The sequence below is a fragment of the Oreochromis niloticus genome, linkage group LG10 (genome assembly GCF_001858045.2).
Source record: "Oreochromis niloticus isolate F11D_XX linkage group LG10, O_niloticus_UMD_NMBU, whole genome shotgun sequence".
Taxonomy (NCBI): domain Eukaryota; kingdom Metazoa; phylum Chordata; class Actinopteri; order Cichliformes; family Cichlidae; genus Oreochromis; species Oreochromis niloticus.
In genome coordinates, this window is record NC_031975.2 from 20470089 (window position 1) to 20487035 (window position 16947).

A 16947-nucleotide genomic window follows, 5' to 3' on the forward strand; every position below is an offset into this window, starting at 1 on the left:
CACTGTAGCAGAAAATGCTTGACTCCTGGAAAAATGAGACAACTGCAGTGACATGGTGCTGGAAAAACACTTATTCAATATTCTAATTAAGAGCCACAGTACCAACAGTAGTTTGTGGGCTCATAACAGAAGCATTTTTTGCGGTCTGTCTGGGGGGGTGTTCATCAACCAACCTGTTGTCATTTTTCTCAGAAGATGTAGCAGGATTAACCGTTTTAATAGTTTCTCCCTGCATATTTGTCTTTTTTTCTTTTGATCTTCTTGGCATCCTCTCTTTTTCTATTTCTGCCTTCTGAGAGTCATCTCTGTTTCTCAGAGACTTGGTGGTCCAGTCTCGTGGCTTCATGGTGAAGGTCACGCTGGAACACATAATCACCAATAAAAGACATTAAAAAAAAGAAAGAATTTAACACCCCCCTCCCATACTTCATTCCTCCCTCTCTAGATCAGCCTAACCTCTCTTCCTATCATTTGTTGGTTTTATGAATCCCGTCTTCCTAACAAAATAAAAAAGTACTCCTCCTGTGACCATTTCTTTTAAACAAAAAAAAAAAATCTGCTTTTTGAATTCCTGCAGTTCTTAAATTTTTTTACTCTCCCCTCCATCTGCCATGATATAGTCCTTAGCTCAGTTGCCAGGCAGAAAGTGGTCATGAGCTTATCCTTGTTTACGCGTAACCTCAATATTTAAGGTCAACCCCTCTCATGGATTTCTTTTGTAATCACGTGTGGAAATTGCTTTAAGCTCAAATCTAGCTCAACAATTGACCATTCAACATACTTGAAGCCAACTTTGCTTGCCTGTTTGCTTTTTTAAGTGTTATTATAGTCAATTTTCTCAGTGATAATGCTACAGTTTTACATACTAATGTTTCTTTCCTTCTCTCAGCATGATCATAAACAAAAGTTAGAGTAAATTTACAACAGGTGGAGTCAGCCAGCAGTGAAATCACTAGCACATCGTGGATGTGGCTGACAGTAACAAAGATCCCACATAGCGGAGCACTAGTGGTGCCAGCCTCAATAGAAAACAACAGTGAAAGCAACAAGGCTCTTTGTACAACACTACACAATCACACAGGAGTTTTGAAAGATGAGGTTATTGTTCACTCGTGTGACTGACTGATCAGTGTCATGTTGCAATGCTAAGGTTTAAGTCTTCTCTTAATATTGTGCCTTTTGTGCCCATTTAGGGTTTAATAAAACTAACCTGTTAATTCAAAGTTTATTATTGACATGGTGAACATGCTTTACATTTGTAGGTTTAAAAAGAGGCCACTTATCTCAAACCAACACAAATACTGCAGTACTGCTGTGTGATATTTTTGTTTGTGTGATGTCCAGTCATTAGTAGTTTATTAAGAAATACAGAGGAGACTTGTAGAAATTGTGGAAAGAGGAAAATTAGGGTGAAAGTGGGGGATAGCTGTTCTTTGTGACTGTTTTTTTTTTTTTTTCCCTCTGGGGTGGAGGCTGGGAGGTCACCCATACACCCACCCGACCCACCACCATTATCCCCTCCCTCCTGCCTTGGCTAGTCTCCATGTGCCGGGCTCAGGGCCTTGGGAATGAATGGCGCCCGGGCTGTGCTCCGTCTTTGAAGCCAGCCAGGAATGCGAGGCCTCTTTTTTTTTTTCCTCCCCTCTCTCGCTCTCTGTTGTTTAGGCGGCCGGCAGCACTAGCAGCTATCTGCAGCAGTGAAATATTCCCTCCGCTGCGCTCATTGTGCATCGGAGAGCCGGACGTCATCGGCTAGCCAATCAGTGGCCCCCGCTAGGCAGTCTCGGGTCTCAGTGGGGGGAGAAGGAACCCGCTAGAAGTCTTCTCTCTAATATCTGGCTCTCCTGGTTACTTGGTCTGGTCCCTCTTTAGAAGACGAACAATGTTCTGAATGAGAAACAAGCATGGAAATCAATTGGCAAATCTTTATTTCAGATTAAACTTAGGAAACACTCTTTTTTTCAGATGGAAATCAGGAAGGGCAGTGACTTTGACTCAGAGTTCTGGTGAGTTTTTCTTTTTCCTTTCTTTCTGATGGTGCTCCCTAAAGTTTATACATTTTCAATCCAATCTGAACACAGTAGAGCTCCAGATTAGTTCCCTCTCCGTTTTGCTGCTGTGACACTTGGTCTGGTTTTCTAACTTGTGTTCAGCTTTCCTGTTGTCATTGTTCACTTCTCTTGTCTCTTGTTGTTGTGGTTTGCGTGTGAGAGTATTTGTCTGGGCCGGTCACCCTCTGCCTTACCCTCCCTCCTTCTCTCCCCTCTGTACATTTTGTCACTGCCTGTCCCCTCCATCACTTCCACTTCAGCGCTCCCCTGTTTGCGAGCCTCTCTCTGTTCACAGTGGAAAGAGGATGGCTAGAAAACACACACACACACAAAGGCACACATAGAGTAACACACTACAGATCAGAAGGCCCTTCATAAACACATGGGATCCCCCCCTTAATACTGTAGTTTAGCTGTGAATGGCTCCTGGGAGGTGGGTTTTGTGTATATGCAAAACGGCCACCTAGGATTATCTTTAATTATTATCTTTTTTTTTTGTAAATACCAGGCAAAAAACCTGGAAACACTGGGGAAAAAAATCCTGAAAGTGATTGTAACGAATCTCAAAATCATCATTGTGGTTTGTAAACGAAACAATTCCCGATTGCACAGGAAACAAAATCAGTTGAGCAAAATCCGGTCACTCATGAGCCCTAATGCTCAAACTGAAGTGTCATTGTGTGTTATGTTCGGCTTGGCTCTGTTATATTAGCAGCATTTGCTTTTGTGTATGCATGACAGGTGTGTAACTTTAAACTTCAATGACATAGTGAAAGAAATGCATGCAGGTCATGGGAGAGTCCACTGTAAAGCTCAAACACCGCAGTCACTTGCCAGAGCTGGTTTTTGTATGAGATGGCTGGAGTTTTGTGGTTTTTTGGATAAATGATGATAATAGAAATTTACTAGAAAATTGATAGATATATAGATATACATCACTTGCAAGTTATTATAGTCAGTGCATATTTCCTGTGAATAATGAAATCTTCTTCTTCCAAAGATGGGTCCCAGTCCTAATAAACATATATCCACCACAGCACTCAAAATACAGTAAATAAGTATATAAAATCTGAATTTTATTGTTTCTTTTTGCTGGCCAGTTCATGATCATACAGAAAACTGGCGGAATTTGTTTGAAAGCAGCACATCACTCACATAGGCATGTAGCCTCAACATTAAATAGTATATTGTATATACTTGTCAGAACAGTTACCTTTAGAGTGGAGCAATTATATGTGCAATGATTTAGGGAGCTGGTAGTCCATAATGTTGCAGATAAAAAGTGTCATTTGAAATGGTGTGACACTAGCGGTGCACAGCATCTTCCAGTCACGGGGTCAGGTGGTGAACTTGATAAAATCTGAAAGTTTTACATAGCATTTGCAGATATTGCTTCTTAAAAATTTAGATCTACATTGAAGGAGAGGATGGTGATTTTTTTTATTATTAAATAGTGCATTGATCATTGATTATTATGTTGCTCTTGATATATCATATTCTAGATAGTCATTTGAAAAAACAAATACATAAATCAAATACTGTGGTGTACAGTGAATAAGAGAAAAACAAATGTTTTTATGAGCCACTTGTGTATAACAATGTATTATACACCTGTCACGTGACTAATCCTCAGGTGCTTCTGTTCTTCTATATGAAATTCCTGACATTTTTTCATGTGTGTGCTGCAACGTGGTCTGCTAGTCTCAGGGGAACTTAATTAGAGGTCTTATTGATGCAAAACGGCAGACCCCTTCAACAGGTGGTTAACTGCACTGACCCACAAAACCAAGCTGGCGTGAACTGTAAGAACCCTAAAACAAAAAAACAAAATGGCACAAAACTTGTCTTACTCACATAACAGTGTTAATTTTGAGTACATGTTGAGGCAGACAACGGTGTAATTGTGTTAAAGGGAGTGCACTTTAACAATCTAAACCTGTTTGATTGATACTGTTTCAGTTTGCTTTTGATTACAAAATACAGTCTCACATGCAGTAATAATAAAAAAAATATTAATGTTATTTGCCTGTAAGCCTAATGGGAACAACATGAATACTTTAAACCTGATGCTCTTAGCTCTCTGCTAGAAGAAAACGAATACTAAATCAGTGAAACGGTGTATAATTTGTCTTTACATCTTATAAGGGATCACGCAGAATTTCCCAACAGAGGAATTTGACCTAGAAATGCTAAAGCAAAGCAAATATTTTTCACTGTTGACTTACTGTTTTCTGACACCCTCCCTGCTCCCCTGGCATAGCTAAGCAGAAGGCACCTTGCAAAAACATACATTTTCACAAACGTGCTCTACAGTCTGCGTGAAGGTGGTTTTCTTTCATTTTCCAGTGTTGTTGTTTGTTTAGTTTTCAGCCACAGGACATGCCATGTTGATAATTTACAACAAACTTGCGTGCCATGCCTTGCAAAGCAGTTTAACAGCTATGAGATGGGGTGTTTGTGAAAACTACCCAAAGCTAATAAATAGTCATATCAGCCTTTTACTGCTTGTAGCTGTCTGAGCACATATTTTCTCAAACCACTTCACTCTTGAGCAGTCATTTGTACCACGTTTGTACTGAAACGTTAAGCCTAAGTTGAGTTTTCAGGCCTGTGCTGTGTTTGTGTTTTCTTCCCCAGGAGCAGACTGTTTCATGGGGCTCTGACTACGGAAAAAGAAGGCAGGAAAATGACCTAAATAGTAACCAACGTGACGGACAACCTGGTGCAGATGTGTTTGTGGTAATTTTCCCGGTTTCAACCACAAGGAAGACACATGCATCAGCGCTCTTACACGTACACCATATCTACAGACTCTGCCCTTCCCTTCCTGCCATTCGCCCTAGTCCTCCATGGATTCCTACAACTTCCAGTTTGAGAGAATGAGCAACGTGGATCTGCATCCTCTGAGCATGCCTGTCAGCCGGCTTTCCCCAGCCAAGTCCAACAGTAGCATCGTCGACCAACTTGCACACCACCAACACGGCAAAGGAGACTCTGCCTATAGCTCCTTCTCTGGTGGTTCCACTGCCCCAGACTATCCACCTCCCTTTCTTCCAGAGGACCTGCAGTCAAACTCCTTCAGCCACTATGCTGATCTTAAGTATGTAAAGTCTATTTACCATCCGACCCAGGTTCTGCAGTCTGACTCGAAGACCATGGACCAGCTCTATCGCTCAGTTGAATCTATCACCCAGGAATACCGCAACAAAACTAACACTAATGTAAACCACCTTAACCACAATGGCAGTAACAGTTTCCAAACCAACAACAAAGCACTCTCAAAAAGAGAGAGGCATTTGGGGAATCCAGCCCAAAGTGCTGTCCCTCCTGTCCGTCCTCCTCCAGTTCCAGCACGCCTGGATAGTTTTATAGCCACTAAAAACTTTGAAAACATCCATCATAATAATGCTGAATTTCAGCTCCAGCAGCCTTATCAGAAGGCCAGACCCCAAGTTCGGCAGCACCATGATCTAAATGCCACAAAACCTGAGACAGCTAATGCTGATACAAGCAACTCGGACTTCACTTCTGACCCAGTATACCCAGTTTGGAGAGGCTCTCAACAGCAGCAGCCACAGGCGCAGGTGCCACCAAGCTACCGACCCCACCTCCAGCCTAATGATCAGGCCAGGCTGCCACTGAACCCAGAATACCTATCCATCAAAGAGAACAAAGCTGCCTCTGAGCAGCAGAAGTCAGCAAACAATCTAAGCCGATCAATTCCTCGAGGCACAAGTCAGCCTGACCACCTGCCAGCCAAAAAGTCCCCGAGCACTGATGGATGTAATGGAGACCATTATAGCAAGGCTAGTAAGCGCCATCTTGAAAGTCAGCGCAAAAGGGCACATTCTGCTTACGACTGGCTTGGTTCAGAGCCAGCCCGAGCTGCCAGCCCCTGGGGAAGTACTGGTCAGAGTCTTATCAGCGGCAGCAGCATTCAGCACAAGGGTCAATACTACTTTGTCACTGGAGTGTGTAAGCTGTCTGAGTCTGGTTTGAAGACACACTCTCTTTCTGTTTGCGGTTCTGAGGCTGGAAGTGAAGTCTCTACTGTGTTGGAGACACATAGGCTAAGAGAAAGATGCCACAGCACAATGGACAATTTGTTCAGACCTCTCCAAGAGACTTCTCGCTCTTCCAGTGGTACAATTCCAGATGAAAGTGATGTTTTCACAACAGATATGATCTCTGAGAGTCTGGAGCAAGTTAGACCGTCCTTTAAACTGACGCAGTCCTCGCGAAGCTTCGACGCCTTAGAAGAAATCAACATAGCGCAGAATCGTGAAATTGGCCGGCACACTGCCAGCAACCCTATATTTTATTGTGGTCCCGAAAGAAGCTGCTCACAGTCAGCCTCACCAACAAAGGAGGATACATCACTGATTAGCAATGAACAGTCCAACCACCCCAAGAGAGACGATCATGCAAAGAGAGGGAAATGGCAGCCCTTAGGGGATGTTGCAAGCGAGAGGATAAACAAGGAAACAACCCCGCTTCTGTACCACCTCACTGGTGCCAACAGGGTGTCATTACAGCCCAAGAATGAGCCTGGTATCAATGTAAAAGGCAAGGAAACAGTCTTAAACAAAACAGGCCAAGGTGATGTGCCAGTAAATGACAGTGAGACACCTCCACAAGGCGACATTAGCAAGAATAATAGAGGTGATGATATTTCAGTTGCCTGTAACACCTTGGATGACTCATTTAAAAAGTACTACAAAGAGAAGCTGAAGGATGCTCAGTCGAAAGTCCTGAGGGAGACGTCATTTAAAAGGAGGGACCTGCAGCTGTCATGGCCACACCGGATCAGGGAAAAGCCAGAGCTGAGGCCTGGAGTGATTCATCGTTTCTCCTCATCACAGGACTCAGAGACATCTAGTGACACGCTCACTCCTTCTGTCACTTCAGAAGGGATGGAGAAGGGGAGCATAAAAGAAGAAGACATCAGCGATCACATGGAGATTGGCAAAAAGCATGAAAATGAAAGTGGGAGGCCAACAAATGTTGCCCAGCCACAGGTGGCACGAATTGGAAGCAGAAAGAGACTGACTCCTGAGCAGAAGAAGATGTCTTACTCGGAGCCAGAGAAACTCAACCACCTCGGCGGTGGCCCAAACCACTCAGCCTGCCGCTCATTTGGCAATGAAAGCGACGACCTGTTTGTGGATCAAAATGAGGGAGAGGAGCAGGTGCTGCAAGAAGAGCAGGGATTGGTTGAAGCACGGAGGAAGATGTTTGAGACAAGAGGTCGAGCTCTTTCAACCTCGAGCGCCTCGAAGACAAACCTAAAACATCTGCGACATCAGGCTCTGGTGGATTACATGGAGCGTAAGACGGGCCATAAAGCGGCCGAACCCCAGCAACCAACGTCTCAGATACCACCTTCACCCAGACAGAGGCACTCCCTTGGGGAGAAACCATTTGACTGGCCAGGTCCCAGGTCTCTATCTGGGAATTATGAAGCTAAAAATACAAAGAAGAAGATTAACAGACCCCACTCTGCAGGCCGAATTCTCGATTCCTCCACCAGTTCAATCAGGTACAGCTGAGAGGCTTGTTTTGGTTCTGCCTTTGTAGTGTGGATTAAATCAAGCATTTAAAGTATTCTGTTTAATTTACACAAAACAGGTATGCACAGTTCTTCTCAGCACAGTCCTGTTCAGGCCAATATGGTGGCAAGCAAAATCAGTCCAGATGGAGGGAGAGCCAAGGTCCTTCTCAGGGAAAGTCTGCGTCAGCGGAGAGTCTCTTGGACCAGCCAGAACCACCCAGTTTCTTTAGGAACCGTTCCACATCCACACCGCATGCACTTGAGGTAAAGTAGGCCAAATTAGTTGCAATATCATTAAAAAGTCCTTAGATTTATCCTTAATATGGCAATCCGTACTAAAGTCACCTGTAGATTTCCTTTCACAGATATAGTTAATTAATTAAGAGTCTGTATTGCATTTAAAAAGCAGGAACGTAAATAATAAAAAATTAAAATTAAAGCAAAATATTTCAGCTCATGTTCACTTGGCAGTGTAGTAATTTCTGACACCAGTACAAATTAAATTCAGTTTTTTTGTTCTTTTTTTGGGTCTGCAGGCAAATGAATATGAGGAGGATCTACTACCAGCTAATACTATGGAGACCAGCAGGTATGTACCAGTGCTGCAGACAAATTGGGACACTTTTATTGGGTTTTAGGTCAGAGGAGTATTAGGTCAGTGATGTGTGCGCTGTGGCACAGACTATTAAGTTCAACTTGTTTCATTGTGGTGCTGGAAAGTCAACACCAACCTCCTCCAGCTAACCGACATTTCTTTCAAAAGATTTACGGATGGACCGTAAAAGAAGAGTAATGGACTGGACCAGTTTCAATGAGTTAGCCTACTTGTTGAAATTATGTTGATTTCGAGTTTGTGTCTCCTGTTTTGAACATTGATATTTTTATTTTCTTGAAATGATTCATGTTCAGGTAGAATAGTGGCACAGTGGCTAGCACTGTTGCGAGAGGTTCGAATCCACCATCCCCATGTCTGTATGGGTTCTCTTTGGCTACTGCAGCTGGTAGGGTTAGGTTAATTGGTGATTCTAAATTGCTTTAGGTGTGTATGGTTTTCTTCTCTCTTTGTGTTGACCCCTGCGGGTTACACGTCACACAGAGTGTACCTCCAGCTCTTGTCCTATGGCAGCTGGAATGGGCTTCAGACCCCTCCCCGTGACCCTGAATTGGATGAGTGGCAGATGGATGGATTACATTTGTGCTCAGACAAGTTGTGCTTTTCTTTGCAAGGCTTTCTGCTCCAAAGTAAATTACAGTTGCCATGAATCTTTATGTCTGATTCTGTTCTTGTTTTAGTTCTGAGAAGATTGCCATTAAGGAATCCTCTAGAAAGTCAGCTCCTGTGGACCATCACCAGGTCCGTGTACCTTCACAGAGGGGAAAATCCATGGAAGAGCTTGGGGCATCCCAGGTGACAAAAGTGTCAGCCCTGAGTAAAAGTTCTGAACAGCTGGATCATCTGTGGAGGTATTCGAGTGAGACGGGAGGACCAGACAGGGAGAAGAGGAGTGTTTCAAGCTTTTCTGATGAAAGAGAAGCCCAGGGGCAGGAAAGAAGGAGGAAGAAACAAAGTGTTTCGGAGAAAACAGGAAAAGAGCCAGAGATTGTTGGTCAGAAGCACACTCAGGGACAGTCACAAAACCAAACCCAGAGGAAAGCCCTGTTGAAGGAGAACTCAAAGGAGGATGCTACAGTCAGATCAAGGAACTCAAGTGGATCAATCTCCCCTATCTCTTCCTCTTCCCCTTCTCAAGCCAAGGTTCATCTTGCGAGTCCTGGATCTCATGGCCCTGTCACAGATGAATGCAGGTCCAGCAGACTGCCTAGTGAGACTTCCTCAAACCCACCGTCCCCTGGAGGTGAAGAGATCACTGAGAGGGAGATCAAATCCACTGCGACCACCCCCACTCAGACAAAGCTTCCTTTTGAAAACAGGTCCAGGTAAGATTAGACCCCATGTTAAAATAGGTAATGTTTCCATTCTGGGGAGAAAAAAAGTGCTAATTAAATGTGCCATACCAGTTTCTTCCTCATTTGAATTAATCAGTAACAGGAAACATTACATCACAAAAAGATTTTGCAAATTTCATCAGGTGTAAATCTTTATCATGATTTTTTTGACTTCCAGCAGAGGCAGCACATCTTCTGTGACTGAATCAGAGAGGAAGCAGTCGGTGGATGAACCAAGCAGTAATGGCCAGCCACCTGATTCAAACCAAGAGGTGTCTCTGAGCTGTGGCGTCACCACAGATCCTTCGCTCTGGATTCTGTCACCAGAAGAAGAGGTCAAAGAAGAAGTCAAGACTACACCTCTGACTGACAGTGTTTTCGACTCCACCAGTGCAGTCCCTCTAAAGCAGATGAGTGAAACCCCTGTGTCTCCCTGCACGTCGGTCTCTGACGAAGACATCAGTCATCAGGTGGATGAGGAGAAAGATCCAGTAATGGAAGATGAGAATGTGGGAGAAAACCAGGAGATGGAGGAAAGAGGAACACCAGAGGGAGAGACCGAGGGCCAAGAGACACCTGCTGAGAGACCTAAGTGGGAGGAGCTTGTAGAAGCAGTCGTCGGAGCCGACCAGACGTTAGCTAGAGTGCTCTACCCACTGACCAATCGTAAGACAGCGCTCATGCTGATGGAGCAGCTGCTGTCAGAGGACACACTACTCATGGAGGAGCACTACAAGAAGAAACAAGAGCAGAATGGAGCAGCAGAAAGGTAAATGTTCATGTGCCAGAAGAAAACACGTCAGGTAAACTCAGCAGTGGTAAACAAAGCAGATGGAATGACTATTTTTCAGGTTAGATTCATGGAAAATAGAAATTGTGCTGGTGGTCTTCTTCACTCCTGATAAGAAGAAGTAGATAAAGTAAAGAATGGATAATAATAGCCAAGCTAGAGTTTCCAATGGTGTGCAGCACTCAAGTAATTAGGATTTCTAGTTTAATGGGTTTCCATGAAATTTGACACTAGTTTAAATTGGCTCACCAACTGAGCTCCACTGGTGCCTCTGTTATCTTATGTAACATCTCATGCACGGACACACCTGTATATTTGCTTACTGCTGTGGATGCACTTCTATTTCTGCTAATGTAAGCACACTTCAGATACAAAGAGAATGTACAGATGCATTTCAGAGTATTTAAATATGCAGAAAACATTTGGACTTTGCTCAGTTAACTCTGTGTTGCTGTTAAAATGTGGCCTGGCTGAAACAAGCATTATATTGTGACAACAGGAATCAAGTTGTTTTAACATAACCAAATTTCATTGCAGTGCTGAAACAGGGGAAGGGTCTGAAGCCTCTCCCTGTCCCCCTGCTCCTGACAGTGAGAAATCAGCAGACCTGCAAAGCAAAACTGACATCACAGAGAAGAAGGTAGTCATCATTTTATGCAAATATTGAGTAGTTTAGTTCATCGTGCATTACAGAGCAAGTATAGCTTAATCGTTTTCAACATTACAATTCCTCACGACAAGTAAGAAGAAATAATCCATTAGTTGAAAAACATTCAAGACATCCCTATGATACCAAAGGTCTGTCTGCTTTATGGGTAAAAATACTCTGTATGTCTCAAATCACTGCTTTGTTAAATGAGTGAAAGCCAGACAGAACGAGCACTGCTTTTATGTGAACAGTTTGAACTGTGGCCTCATTCAGTTTTAATTTTTAAACCAGAGCCTCTGGTGATTTCATATTGATACCATCTGTAAGCTATTTGGCCTTAAGTGGACTATTCAAGCAGCGATAGTTCTGTCTCTTATCACATGATATACTGTCTGCCTCTTATCAGTGTCTCCCACTTGTCTAATGTTTGGCTTAGCAAGTAACTCCCCCCTGTTCCTTGCTGCCATGCACATTCACTGCTAGTACAGTATACGTTCATGGCATGGTTCCATGGCAGCAAATGTCAAAAACCATATTTTTAACTGGATTATATCCAGTCTTTTTTCACCACATCTCATTTAGTGTCTCAGTGTCTCAAACTCTTCTCTTTGTTCCTTTCAGCGGTTGTTGGCTTCGTATATCGAGGACCGTCTGCGCTCTTATGAAGAGACACGTGGAGCCCTCCAGGTAGAAGTTCAGGAGAACACAGCCCGCGGGGAAGCGCTACAGGTGCTGGTCCGTGAGCGCTGTCTCCCCGTGGAACTGGAGAGGTACAACCTGTTCATAGGCGACCTGGAGCGGGTGGTCAGTCTGCTGCTGTGCCTGTCTGCTCGGCTGGCCAGGGTACAGAACGCCCTGAGCACCGTGGATGAGAACACTGATGCTGAGGAGAAGGTGGGGAACCAGAAACATTGACTTTGACATGCTGTTTCTGCGTGCCAACTATTGTGAAAATAACGCTGGATAATTAATTTAGTATTTTTAATTAGCGTTACATAATTGTTTACCAGGGATTGTTTTGAAAACTCTCCAAAATTCTCTAAGTTTCTGCAAAGAAAACCCACAATCACTCAATCCTTACGGCATCTGTTTTTGCCTATTTTTTTTGACTCAGATTTGGATTTTCATGAACACATAGCAATCATTCACATTACATAACACATATAATTAAAAACATTAAAAATATTTTAGATCAAATGATCTGATAATGATTTTTTAATGCACTCTCTCAAATACTCCAGCATGTGATCAATGTATTTTGATGCCATTCACGCGCTGATGCTGTTTATGCATAAACACTAATGCATGTGAGTAAAAGCATACTGTCAGCGAGTGCTCCTGGGGGAAATGCTATGTCATGTAAGCTTAAGGATCTCAATATACACTGTGGCTCATTAGGAGCTCCTGGAAAAAAAAGACCATGGCGAGCGAGTGTTAGAAGTGTGCAGCTGCTCCCATGCCCTCAGCTATACTCTTGTTCTGTTTACTTTAGAACAGCAAACACGCCACTTGGGGAAAAGTTGAAGGGCAGCTGTAATGGAGTCAAGGTTTCTCACTTTGTGGAATTTAAAAAATGCTGCTGGGTTTATCTGGGCTTAATTGCCACTTTTCAGCTTATCAAATGTTTGAAGATTAATTTGATGGATCACACTTTGATAGGGGCTTCACTTAAAAGAGTTTTCATGTTGCTAATTTCTTCTCTTAAATAATTTTTTGCGCTCTCTTAATTAATCATTAATCCAGTGGCCACGTCACAGGCGTAACACGAGTTCTGGCTGTGCTTTCTTGCCCTCTGCGAATAACCTGTTTCAGTGTTTCCAGCATAATTTTTTGCATGTTTGCATGGATGCATTAGACCTCCAGATTTTCCCCTGAAAAGGCTCTTTGTTAGCCCTATGCTCTGTAATAGCAGCGCTGAGCATGCTGCATACTGAGGGCTTGTTAGAGGGCTCATTTGTTTTCTCGCTGTTATCAGCAACACTGGTATTTACACTGACTCATCGAAACTCCGGCCCAGTTTCGATGACATTTGTAACTACCCTGCCCTCTGTTGACACAAGGAAACACTGCACCCTCTGTCCTGTAACTGTTTGAAACATAATCGTGCAACTTTCACTCCTCTTTATCTCCTGTCACTTAAAAAAAAAAAAAAACCCAAAATATGAGACAAAATGTCACATGTTTGTTTTAGGGATTTTTTTTGGTTATCAACATCTGTCTAATAGAGAGAAAATGTAGCCTTTTAACTCTATCACTTAGAATTGATCATTTTTTGCCTGTCTCTCTGCGTTTCCACGCAGCAATCTCTGGACAGTCGCCATCGTCTGCTATGCAAACAGAGGGAGGATGCCAAAGATCTGAAGGATAACTTGGATCGCAGAGAAAACCTCGTCTCCACCTTCCTGTCACGCCAGCTGTCTGCCGAACAGCTACAGGACTACCGGCGCTTCGTCCAGACCAAGGCGTCGCTGCTCATCCGGCAGAAGGACCTGGAGGAAAAGCAGAGGCTGGGAGAGGAGCAGCTGGAGGCCCTTACCAGCAGCCTGGATCTGTGAGGGGGAAGTTTTGGATTTGCTTCGCTTACCTAAAATGAGGATGGCTTCTTCAAAATGAGACATGTAGAGACATGTTGCCTTTGTAGAGGTCCAGCTGGTCTCTGCAACCCTTTGCACTCTGTCATGACTGTTTTGGTCATTGAAAAGAGTTTAGCAGAGCTACAGCAAGACCCACGATGCCCCTCTTCTATCTATTTGTTTATATAGGCAGTGCATGAGGTGAGCTAATGACTGAAGTTCCTTACCTTCCTGCCATCTGCTGAGACTCATAAATGCTCACTGACTCCGCCCACCACTGTTTCCAGGCTTATCCCACTACGGTACATCTTTTACTTTGAACAGGAGTGAACTGTTTTTGTTTGGGGTTTTTCTGTGTGCCTTGATGATAGCTGAAGCTGTGGAGCATTTTCCATTAGAGCTGCTGTGGGGACACTTTTTAGCAATGCAGAAACCCTCCCTTCACTTTTCATTAGTGCTTCAGCCCTGTATCTGCACCTGTGGAAACCTACTATAAGCTTTAAGATTGTATTTGAGCAGCGAGAGGACGCCAGCGAAAGAAAGCAGTCTGAAAGAGAGCGATGTACTGTATCATATCAGTAAAAATGTACAATAGATGTAGAAGATTTAATCTTTTTTAATGTTCTTATTTTTAAATGTGTTTCAAATGAAGGCACTAAAAACCAAAAAAAATAGGTGAATGGAAAAAAGCACTTTGTAAAAAAAAAACCTAAATGCACATTTCTTCAAATCAGATTCAAGATAATTTCAAGTGGAAGCCTTACTCCATCCATTTAAACAATATTTCTTCCTGTTTCAGGTTTGTTTTAAATAGGAATGTTGAAGTGATCTTTTTTAAAAGGTACACGAGCGCATCAATCAGCATGAAAAATTGTGTACAAATGCTTTTCCAGTTAATTTCGTTAAAGCCTTGATGATTTATACTGGAATAGCTCCTCATACGGAGGTGCTAAACCTCTTAAAAGCAGATTACACATAAGCAACAATTATATCACTGAGTACTTTGCTCCCCAATGTCCTTTTGTTGCAGAGCCGATTCTTGATACTTGAAATGCCTTTTGTTTTAAGTTTTTTAATGAGAAAAAATCGCAATCTTCACTTCAGGCGTCTTAGACTGCTTTCCTGTACTCTACCTCCACAAAGTAGCCCCCTCTAGAAACACGTGATGCTTGTTTCATTTTACACACTTCTCTTAAGTTAAAGGCTGTTTCTGAAAGTACAAACACACTTTACCCGCACATCCACTCACCTTTAACTGCACCACTGTTTCCCCATTAAAATCTGTCAGCTAGTTTTCATAGTTTTATTCATTTCTGTTCTCAGAGAACCTTCAGTCCAACACTTTTGAAAGCTGTTTAATGTTGCTGTTCGTCACTGTATATGCTGTGTGTGTGCACATGTGCTTGTGTGTGTGTGTGTGTTGAACAGAAAGACAGAACTCCTTTTGGTATTTGCTGTGTTAACTTTCAGCAAAACTCCTGTGAAGATGATCGAAATGTCATCGTCTCTCAGGAATCTACACCTGCTGGCTAAAAATATATATATATATATCCACACTGTATTGCTTGTGGGTTATGTATGTTATATTTATGTAATAATGACCACAAAGACGCAGTAGCAGTTTCAAAAATTTAAAAAAGTAAATAAAAAGTGATTAACAATAAATCAGTTTCTTAGTAACTGCGTGTCCTTTTACCTTGGATAAATATTTCCATGTTTTTGTGGTAAACAGTTTTTCCACCTTGGCCACCACCCCTGAAACATTTCTCTGGAGATTTATGACTCTGACCGCTTCAGTTTGCTAAACAAACGTATGCTTGTTTTGGCCTTTGTGCTGACGCAAGGCTGGAGTGTTAGAGAGGCTGCATGCCGTTCCGTTCAGCCTGCTGGAATTCCTAAAGAATCCGGCATTTTTGGAGAAACAGAAGACCCTTGGCTGCACGGGGATAAATGTTGGTTTTTGCTACTGTACGTGTGCGCGGTTTCCTGAGTCACTGCTTGTTTCTCTCTTTCAATCACAGCTGTGTTTAGCTGAAGGAAAAGGCGGGTTTAATCCAAAAACTGCAGATTTGTGACACTGATACGAGCAGAATTTGTGTTAAAGCCAAGAGAAGCAAAGACATTTCAGTGAGTCCCGACTGGCAGCAGCAGACATTTGTAAACCCACCTCTTCTGGCATGTCTCGCACCTGTTTTCTGTCAAGAGTTGTTATTTTGTGCCTGTTTGGAGTTCCAAATTCCATCATGTTTGTAATATTGTGAATAAATTAAGCTCACACTCATTCCTCCTTTGTTTGTGTTCCCCTCAATGCAAATAATGGCATATTTGTCTAGGAATACAAAAAGATAGGATTTAAGGTTGGTGCTACCATTGAAGGATTCACTTTGGGAGACCAGTACAGACAGAACATTTGATCTCATTATTTCACAAATGTGAGATCCTGTTTGGGCTTTCAAATCAGAGCTCGCCTCTGCCCTCTACAGGCAGATCAACACATTGTTTCTGAAAGTCCAAATTTTCCTGGCAGAGAACTTCCTGTGAGCTTGTTTTGTTCTTAATCTGCATTTTCTAAATTAAAAAATAATATTGTGGAGATAATACATACATCATCTATGTATGTAAACTAAATATTTTTTAAAAGAAATTTATTATTCTTTTAATGTGGACTACACTCACTTGACACTTTATTTGTTGCTAGTAGCAGGTTGGCCCCCTGTTGCCTTTCAGAACTGCTTTCATTCTTCATGGAATAATTTCAGCATGGTCAGCTATAATACTGTGCCAGAATGTCCCCCACACCTTTAAACCACCACTAGCAGCCTGAACCTTTGATACAAGGCAGGATTTATTCATGCTTTTATGGCCTTTACACCAGCTTCTGATTACACTATCTGAATGAAATTGATGCTCATCGGACCACGTGGCATTTTTCCAGTGAGGCTGTGGGATTTGAAGCCTCAGTGTTTGTTTTTAGCTGATAACAGTGGCAACTGGTGTGACCTTCTGCTATAATGCAGTTGCTTCAAGGCTGGACATACTGTGCATTCAGAGATGCTCTTCTGCATAACTGCCTTCCTATCAGCTCGAAGGCCATTCTCTAAACTATGGCATCAACAAGATATTTTCACCCAGGGAACGAAAATATCCAGTGCTGCTTGCTGGGTATTTTCTGTCAAATCACCTAAATCACTTATATCACCTTTCTTCGTCATTCTGATGCTCAGTTTGAACTTCAGCAGGTCTGCTTGATCATGTCTAAATGCACCGAGGTCGTGTCGTGTATCATACTTTGATTCGTGTTAATAAACAGATATAAGGTAAACCAAATGACATGAAAGTCTGGACCAAAATCAATAGGACGATTAACACGAATAAAATCCTATTTA

General features: G+C 42.6%; 1 protein-coding gene across 3 annotated transcripts in view; it reads left to right on the forward strand.

Moving 5' to 3' along the window:
- The window catches only part of shroom1 (shroom family member 1), a 32009-nt gene extending 16167 nt beyond the window's left edge, over nucleotides 1-15842 (forward strand). Inside the window, exons 2-10 of one of the 3 annotated variants that reach the window (XM_005452565.3) lie at nucleotides 1966-2006; nucleotides 4689-7590; nucleotides 7680-7866; nucleotides 8139-8191; nucleotides 8896-9540; nucleotides 9728-10318; nucleotides 10877-10979; nucleotides 11610-11882; nucleotides 13289-15842. In XM_005452565.3, coding sequence (XP_005452622.1) covers nucleotides 4901-7590; nucleotides 7680-7866; nucleotides 8139-8191; nucleotides 8896-9540; nucleotides 9728-10318; nucleotides 10877-10979; nucleotides 11610-11882; nucleotides 13289-13543 — 4797 coding nt within the window. In that variant the 5' untranslated portion in view covers nucleotides 1966-2006; nucleotides 4689-4900 and the 3' untranslated portion in view covers nucleotides 13544-15842. The remainder of the gene's footprint in view (nucleotides 1-1965; nucleotides 2007-4688; nucleotides 7591-7679; nucleotides 7867-8138; nucleotides 8192-8895; nucleotides 9541-9727; nucleotides 10319-10876; nucleotides 10980-11609; nucleotides 11883-13288) is intronic. The other 2 variants (XM_005452568.3, XM_005452567.3) reach the window with 2 other exon arrangements.
- Nucleotides 15843-16947: the final 1105 nt, after the last annotated feature.